Here is a 9,140-nt window from a genome sequence, read left to right as displayed (position 1 = left end):
TTATTTTGACTGACAATTAGTGACATCTGTTATGCTAACAGATAAGCATGCCTGTCTGAAGAAACCATAGGCGCGCACACACTGGAGACCATTCCATCATACATAATCAGCACAGGGTTAGGCACTCAGACTATGCTTAGGTAAAGAGGTGTGAGGTGAAATACACAGGCACTTTTACTTAGTACTGGCAGCATCCAGTCTTAAAAGGTAGTATTTAAAAAAAAACTCTTAAATTAATTTCAGTTGCACCTTCTTTAACAGTACAACCCTTTATAAGCAGCCTAAAAACTTTAAAACGCCTCCTGGCCCATTTTCTGTGTCCTATTCTGTCTCTATTTAGTGAAAAACCAAACAACTCAGCACAGTACTTACCCTGGTGTAAGTGGCGGTGGGGTAGCTGCAGGAAGCCATCTGCACACCAGCCTTTTTACTACCTTCAGGTTCCACGAGAAGCCCGCTGTTATTTTGTCGTTGCTAACGATTATGAGTTCACAACTCTATCCTCTAGTAATGGCTTCAGTGAACAGGCAGTTTATTAGAAAATCGTATCTTCAGGTGGCAGTTTAGAGCCCAGCTGTGAGAAATACCCTGAAACAGGACTGCTTCCTAACAAATCTGAATCCTATATGCAAGCAATCAAAAGACATTTATTTATATAAAGTTCTGTAAAAAAATAAATTTTAGAACAGCATAGTTTCATAGAGAAAAACATTTTCTACAGAGTTCCAACTGCAAGATTCTTATATTGTACCATCATTAAATAAGGTGGGACACCATGTGAATTTCATTGCACTAGAAGAAATGCAAAGCATCTTTTTAATATAAAGATATACAGAGCATTCTAGACAACTACAGCTGTGTTACAGCTATGTGTTCTTTTGGATTTGGTCCAAAGAAACCTGAGTCTGTTTCCAGAGAGAATGAAAAACATTGCACAGACAGCTGATCACTTGTTTCTTGCTGAAGGACACTGAAAAGATCACTCCCTGCAGCTCACTCTGAGTCTAGTTTCCCCGACTATCAATAGTGTCCTTTCTTGGACTCTGTTCTTAAGTATTCACCTCACAGTCGTCACGCTTCTTAGAAGAAAGTCGGTCTGTTGTCAGAGCCAAGTGACTGCTCCCAGTGGATTATCACCTCTTCTGCTCCCAAATTTCAGCCATGTTCAGGTCTAAGTTGTTAAGGCCTTTCAGCGCTTGAAGGTTTCCAGTGTAAAAAGCTACATCTGACGTAACCAGTCTGCATTGAAACACAGGATAAGATTAGCATCTGAATGTATCAACTCCAGCTCAAATATTTAGAAAAAGCCACCAGAGGTTATTTATGAATCAAACAATTACTGTGATGCATGTTCAAATACTATGACCAGGTTAGGTATGAAAAACATCAGCCCAAAACTCAATGGGATTGGGGTTTTTCTTACAATGGTGATAGTACACAAGCTGTGATTCCTGCTAGATTTAAAACCAGTTATTGGGGAAGGGAGATAAAGTTTAGCAGGAATTAGGCACCCAAAACTTCTATCCTCTTGCTGTAATCCCAGGCTTATCTTGACTTAAAATTGATTCCATCGCAACTTAGAACACTAATTATTGTGATATTAGCTTCTGTATTCTGAATATAGAAAAATATTCATAATAATAGAAAATAATAATAATTTTAGATACTAGAAAAGCAACCAAACAGCTATACTGAGTGTTTACAACACTTATATCCAGAGTTAAAATCCATTACACTGTCGAAACATATTGTGGGATCACACAAACATGACCACAGTGTTTTTGGTTAGGAAAGAGCAAGATGTAGGAGTGAAAGCTGTATTTTCACAGGTGAAAGATAACCAAGATTCACAGATTTGGATTTTTACTATTGTTACAGAAACAAGCAGGTTAAAATGGGATGAGAAACAGAAAACCGTGCTAAAAACTAGGTCAGTAAAGACTGCTGGAACAGCAGCAAGTGAAATGCAGTGTTTGATATTTTCCTTCTCAAAAGGCCCCAGCTACGTATTTGGAGAGATGTGTGCTCTAAAGGAAGCAACTGCTGCCACAAAAGATGCAGGCTTGGGGCATCACTGCTTCCAGCTGGAGGTGAGGGACCCTTCTGACAGGGAGGATGACCCTGCTGGGAAACACAGGGCCGCTAAAGGGATCCTTTTAGGCCCTCCAACTACAGACATTGACCAAAACCAAAAGCAGCAGCACGCAGACAGCACAGCACAGCTCAGGATTACACAAGAAGCACAAGATCAAACACTCCACAAAGCACCCTGGGTGCTCGAGTTTGGGCTGTGCAGCCTCGCTCTACGCAGTAAACTTGCTGGCTTACATCTCTGTTATCTATAACTACACCATGAGTACAGAACAGCATTTCACAGAGACTCACATAGAGGACAAGGATGAATAAGCTTAAGCAGGACAAGAAAGAATAAATTGGGACAGGAACAAAATTCTTCTTTCCAGCAACATTTAAGATCATTTATAAAACCTCCTTCTCTGGCTTCTTCAACCTAAGACAAGGCTTTCTTGCAGGTGGGTAGGCTGACTGAGTTCCACTCCTGCTTCACCACAAGTAAGGGTCATTAAGCAGCCTTTTATTTCAGGGCACAATTTGCCTTAAAACAGAGACTAAGCCACAAGAGGCTGCACGCTTCCTCCTGAGGTGACCAGGCAGCATCAGGCACCCACCCCTGAGAAGTGCCGCTGACCAGTTGTGGCGAGGGAAGGTTGTACTGGGACAGGAAAGGGCAACGTGCTCGCAGAGCTTATCTCCAGTTCAAATCTCTGCTTCTGCCACAAAAACAATTGCTGTGTAGAAGCTACCCGACGCACAGATGAAATGCCACTTTTTCTTATTTTCCTCTGCTAGCACCATGAGTCATCATCCACATTTTAACACTGCTTCGAGGATCACTCAATTCTTGCAAGTTAAAATGTGGCTGCTGCTGTCACACCGAAGGGGAAAAAGCAATTCACAAACTGAGGAGCCCTACACAAGTCTCAGAGCAGGCCTCCAGTAAGACAGTGCCCAGCTCCCCAACCTGTTAGCAAGCTGATTGCATTCCGATGGTGATGTCCCTTATCATAAGAAGGCTCCAAACAAATCCATAAAAAATATGGGAGTGTGGCTGCATTCTGCTTTCCAAACTTCTTACAGAGGACAATGTCCACCCATTTAAATTAAGCGGTAGAAGAAGTGCTCAAACTCACCCATTCTGAGGTCCTCCGTCATTGACTACATTTAGGTGGGCCAGCTGCCTCTTCAGATGAAGTTTGTAGCTTGCGTTAATTCTTAAAAACAACATCTGGAAGAAACCAAAGAATCAGGGTAAGGAACCATCCCCATGCTTGCATCATTGCCTACAGAGAAGAAATACCTTGCAAATAACTAAAATCACACTCACCTGTTTTATTCATGCAATCCGTGTGATTTTCCCTCAATACATCACCTACAGGACAGTATAAACTTGCCTTATCTGTTACATGTTGCACTTAGAGACACACCCTTTTAAACATGACCTTTTTCTTCCCTGTTCCTCTGGATCATCTGGCAACTTGTATTCAGGCTAGAAGACAACGTATCTTTTTCCTGCACTACAACCACTTGCAGTCTTTTTTCCATGAGGAAGTACAAAAAACTGTTTGAAGGGAACATTTAATTTAGTGTAAAAAGAGAACCTACAGCTCAGCACATTCAGTGACTATCGGCCCTTCCTACCCTTAGATTTACAACTCTGCAGCAGACTCAACTGCAGCAAAATACTAGAAAAGCCTATCTGGTACAATTTGGCCACAAAATACGTTTAGGGACCTTCAGAACCCACTGTGTTTGAGCAGTGTTACAGAAGAATTCCCCCAAAGGGCTGCCTTTGAGCCCTGAAGTGCTGCCATTTGCATACAATTTCAGCACTAATGTCTGAATTGAAGATCCACCTCTCTAGACATGAAACCACAGCTCCAAATGCTGGAACCAGTTAATTTTGTGTGTCTCATTGTTCTTGCTGCACATTCAAATGTTTATTTCGGTTCAGACCAAGCTGTCTACGTGACTGCTGCCAACCCCTCTCATGTGTGGGTTTTGCAAAAACCTGGTATTTCCCCCCCGTTCACAGATAAAGCAGAAGTCTCTCTGTTACACAGTGAATGTGCGTTTGCAAAGGAGGTGTTACATGAATCTCAAAAATAACATTCACCTGAGTTTGTTCCTCGGGAAGGAGATCATATATAGCTTCGTGCATCTTTGCCATTTGCTTGCAGATATTCCTGAAGCACGCTGAAGGAACAGGAGCTTTCACTTCATACTGGAAATAAAAACAAAAGCCCTTACTCCTTCCTGCCACGGCTCACTGGTTCTCACAGGAAAGTTTCCATCGGCCACCTAAAGCCCCGCGTTGCTGCTAACGGTGTCGTGGACCAAGGCTCATTTAGCACACCACAAATGAAAGCAGTCACTGGGCACGATCTGTGGCTCCCAAAACATCGTACAATCTTTTATCACTTCCTGCTTTCTAAACAGTCGCATTCAAAGCGCTATGAAAGCTGAGAATTTCCCAACTTCATCTGCTCATCTTGGTTAGTTTTAATTGCTTCTCCTCGCTTATTATTTTTGTTGGTTTCCATTACCCTATGAATTACAGATGCGGACAGAATAATCACTGCAGCGGCTGAAGAGATGCACGCCATGTGCCCTGCTAGCTGGCCCACTCCACTCTTCTTTGGATTTATATTCTCGCCAGGATCCCTGACAGAAACGATTATACCTCTGAAGAATATGCCCCCCAGAACTTCACCAGAGGAGACTGCTTCTCTAAGATTGCATGCATACAAATTTCTGAAGGAACGAGGGAAGAAAAGCATAAAATGCAAGGTGCTGACAACTCAGTGTGGGCCAAGAAGCTAACGCAAACTGCTGCAGGAATATCTGGGAAAGCAAAGTAGGAAACTTCTTTTCTCTAACAGCGCCCGAGATCTGAGAAACGAGGCATGGAAACCACCAGAAGGCGAGCGATTTGCTGCAAAGGGAACAAAACTCTTACATCCCCACCCTGGAAAGGGAAAATCTGAATGTGAGCTTAGTTTTTCCAGGTACTTCTATCCCAGCAGCAGCAGCGAAGCCAGCTCTTCTTCATCTCCTGGTGGAGAGGCTGTGCTAGCGGGGGCCTGGGTTAAACACCCGTGGGTCTGCCTCTCTGAGGAGGGCGACCCTTCCCCACACAGGCTTGCACAACTCAGCGCGAGGCCTGACTCATGCTCACTAATAATTTACCAGCACATAGGAGGAGATGCTCACTCATATGCTGGCCTGAATTGTGAAAGAGAACAAAGCTTGCCCAAGTGGGGGAGAAAAAAGGAGCAGGGAGTTCTGAGAAAGCCTTTAAGGAAAAGCCAAACCAATAACTACTAGGAGAAGTAGCAGAAAGGTGGTACTTAGTGCTCCAGGAGCCCTGCTCCCTGCGTGGGACAACCACAGAGCGCCCGGGATTGTGCCTCAAGACGTGAGTTAGGCAACGAACGATTTACAATTTACCAGCGTGGTGTAAAGCCAGAGGGAACTGGCAAGCCGCAGCTAAGGCTCTTGCATGACTACAGACAAACTCCTCATGATGACAGGGAAAAAGCTACAGCACCAGAAAGAAACATGAGCTCCAGCCCTGCACGTAGCTGGCCATTTTTATCTCCCGCTAAGGTCAGCAGCGTGTAACGCCACGAGGGATCAGACAAAAATTCACTGCTCTTCCTTCCAACCAGTCACAAGACAGCAAGCTGCAAGAGAAGCGAAGAACCCCACCTGTTTTGTTTTTTCCATGAACATTTATCCCTTTCTAAAAACCTATGCCTTTTAAAACTGTTAATTATAGCTGTTACACATCCCTGTTCTCTCTTTACGCCGGTGCCAAAGCCACCAGAGGGATGCCGGGAGCTGGCTGCACACCGGTACAGCTCCCCGCACAGCACCCGGCCTCGTGGTGGTGGGGTGGCAGAGCACAGCTCCTGCTCTGCAGGGCTTGGGAAGGCAGAAATCAGTTCCCTGCGCTGCCCAAGCACTGCCTGCAGTGCTAGGACTTTATTACTGCAGGAACAAGAGGAGCCAAATTATGGGATATGTTAGGAAGGGAGGCAAACCAACACATGGCCTCCTCTTCTGTACTCTGTGGGTTGCATTCCTATGAGCCAGGCGCTCTCACTCAAGCCTTTAGGACCTTTATAGAACAGGAATATTCTCAGTTTGTATCTCCTGCCAGCTCACAAGAGGTGAGCAGGCTGCAAAGACGGAAGGACAGTAGGGGATAGATGCTCACTAACTACCACCAGGCACAAAAAGCGTGTTCGTGATCTGCTGTGGGCTAACTTGTTTAGTATCAACGACCAACATTCCTGCATTTGTTTTTTACTTTCACAAGGAGTAACAAAAAGTGATCAAAAAGCCATGCACAGAACTGCTATTTACGAGCTTCAGAAAAGGGCATAAACATGTGTTCAAAATGTAAACACAACAGAGGGGAAAAAAAGTTCTTACTTAAATGTTTTGGATTTTTTCCCTACATTTAGGTGACGCTGCGGCTACAAGAAACACATGACAAGAAAAAGCACAGCACAGAATAAACAACAAACACTAAAATAATAGAAACAGCAAGGAAGACAGAAACTCTGCCTGTTACAGCTGCCCCACTGCAGTGAAACCCCCTGCACACCAACCCGTGCCCAAGCACGGAGATGCTGCGATTCTCACAAGCTGCCACAAGGAAGAGGTTGGCCAAGGTCAATCAATCAAATCTGACGCTGAAGGATTAATCCTTTTCTCTCATGAAAGAGCTTTTTTTTTTTTTTTTTTTTTTTTTTTTTTTAAGAGCATAAGAGCCAAAGCAAAGCACTAAGCTTTAAATGCTCACATGCTTTATCCATCAGATCAGTGAACCCAACAGGCCCGTCCTGGGGCAGAGTCTCTTCCGTAGCCCCAAGGGGTGCAGCCTCCAGGTGAGTCAGTGACTGGAGCCTGCCCAGGGCCAACCTGTTGAGCTGACAGGCACTCATAAAACACTAAGAGAACCTAATGGCACAGCCATCAGCTCTGCTACACAGCAGGAACTACTCAGCACAGACTTCTAGTCCCCAGGCTTGCAGCCCTATCAATGAGCAGATCCTTCCCTCAAGAAAATTTCCTCCTCAGCATTTTTCTGCTGTTTCCTCAGCTGCAGGAAATTACACGCACAGAGACACCATCTGGAAATGCAGGAAAGGGGAACCAGCTCTTTGGGACAGGCAAGAGGCAGCAGCAGCAACCTGACTGCAGACGAGCTGTCAGGGATAAAACTGCCCAAGACAGGAGAGCGCTTCAGCTCCTAAACACCAGAGCATCCACGCCAGTCAAAGCACGCCCATTACTGATGAAGGAGTAAATCAACAATTTTTGGGGGTGAAGATGAATGACACCCATGTGGCAAGTGTTAGGACAAAATAAATTCTCCGGTACTGCACTAAACTGTGTATACAGAAAGTTCTAAGATGTTCAAACGACTCCTGATGAGGAAAGTTTAAGACTTCATTTGAAACATCCAGACTGTATACAGTGAGACCTCCAACTGCAATTTCCAGTGTGTATAATTATTTCTGTAAATCATTACCTTGGATAATAGTTTGTCAAACAAGCTATCCATTATGGCAACAAGCTTCGCTGAAATTTCAGCTATGTGGTCGTGATAATCCTGTAATGAAAGAGAATGGCTTTTATTTATTATCTAATGACATTCGTATTTTTCAGAGCACAACTGAGAGGCAGAACTTCCCGTTTAATTAGGAAACGCCAAAAGAATTACCTTTGTTATGTGGTCAAAATGCCTGAGCATGCTAAACTGCTTCGGCTGCAGTCGAGCTTCAAAATGAGCCCTGATAATAGGAATGTAGTGTACGATTAGCTGTAGGCAGCGTGAAGAAAGGGCTGTAAATCCAGAAGTGAGAGAGGAAAAGAAAAACAACAATTATTACACAAGAAGAGTCATTTGGTATAGACTGTGTCTGCTGTAACATGACTGAGATAGACCTAATGCCATTTAATATGCTTTAAAACAACCAAACAAGGTAACAAGGCAGAAGGTCAGCACTTTTTCCCCCTAGAAGACCCCACCCAGTGGAGACACCAGACAAGTACCTGGCAATTCACACCCAGATTCTGTAAGATATGGGATAAGGGACTGATTTTACAAGAGGCTTTAAGTGTCTGCTTGACATTTTGAGCCCTGAGCACATGCAGACATCAGAGAGATCTCACAAGACCTGACTCATCAGCTACCTAACCTCGGCAGCCACATTCTCAAGGCACCAACATTTCTCCCCCGACAGATGTACACAAACACACTGCCCTGCCAGCGCCGAGCTGCCCAGAGCCAGCTCCTGCCTGTGGTGCCGGCAGGATTCCCAAAACTGAGCTTCTCCTGAGCCAGCAGCAGGACATGCGGTGGTGCCAGCACGATCGCCAAGCCTTCTGGAGCAAGGTCCTGAACGCAGCTTCTTCTCTCTGCTCACCTGTGTCTGCTGCAACACCACAGCCCGTGGCTCCCTGGCCAGAAGCCTCTCAAACCACCCTCAAGCTCATCTCTTTTTAGAAGTTAAATGCAGTTTGGTAATCAGTACACCCTGAAACATGGGAACTGGGAGCTCAAACACCTGCTTTAACCCGCAGGTGAAGAGCCACCAAAGGCTCTTAATTTCAGTTTAAAACTGAGGGGTCTGAAGCACCACGTCAGGCTGTTCTGCAGCGTGGAAGCCTACACCTAGCTCTCCCTGAAAAGGGCAGATAAAGCAACCCAGGCAGCAAACTCTGCACTGCCAATTCAGCTAAATAGCTGCACCCTTCATATGAGAGATTCTAAAGCCCAGAGTTTGGATTCAGCACACAGACACAGAGCCCTAATTTACCTGACTGCACTGAGCCATTCGACCACATAAAGACTGTTTGATTCAGAGCCACCCGCAGAAATCATTCTGCACATTACTGACACGCGGTTATAACCCACAGGAGCAGCATTTGGACACTGCGTTACAAAACACAGCACCACAGGGCAGATGGGACAGCACAGCTCAGCAAAACACACGGTGAGACTGGCGTTTGGCTGGATTCCTCTACCTACATACCTCCAGTCTCAA

At 44.9% G+C, this 9,140-nt stretch overlaps 1 protein-coding gene across 1 annotated transcript in view; it reads right to left on the bottom strand.

Moving 5' to 3' along the window:
• Positions 1 to 724: 724 nt before the first annotated feature.
• The window catches only part of VPS54 (VPS54 subunit of GARP complex), a 48,358-nt gene continuing 39,942 nt past the window's right edge, over positions 725 to 9,140 (bottom strand). The window contains exons 20-24 of the mRNA XM_084283677.1: positions 7,814 to 7,935; positions 7,622 to 7,702; positions 4,193 to 4,300; positions 3,210 to 3,304; positions 725 to 1,239 (exon numbers count right to left, since the gene is read on the bottom strand). Coding sequence (XP_084139803.1) covers positions 1,134 to 1,239; positions 3,210 to 3,304; positions 4,193 to 4,300; positions 7,622 to 7,702; positions 7,814 to 7,935 — 512 coding nt within the window. The 3' untranslated portion in view covers positions 725 to 1,133. The remainder of the gene's footprint in view (positions 1,240 to 3,209; positions 3,305 to 4,192; positions 4,301 to 7,621; positions 7,703 to 7,813; positions 7,936 to 9,140) is intronic.

The sequence above is a fragment of the Netta rufina genome (assembly GCF_964035555.1).
Source record: "Netta rufina genome assembly, chromosome: 3".
In the NCBI taxonomy this organism is placed as follows: Eukaryota; Metazoa; Chordata; class Aves; order Anseriformes; family Anatidae; genus Netta; species Netta rufina.
Note: the sequence above shows the minus strand (reverse complement) of the source record. Positions and strands in the feature narration are given on the sequence as shown.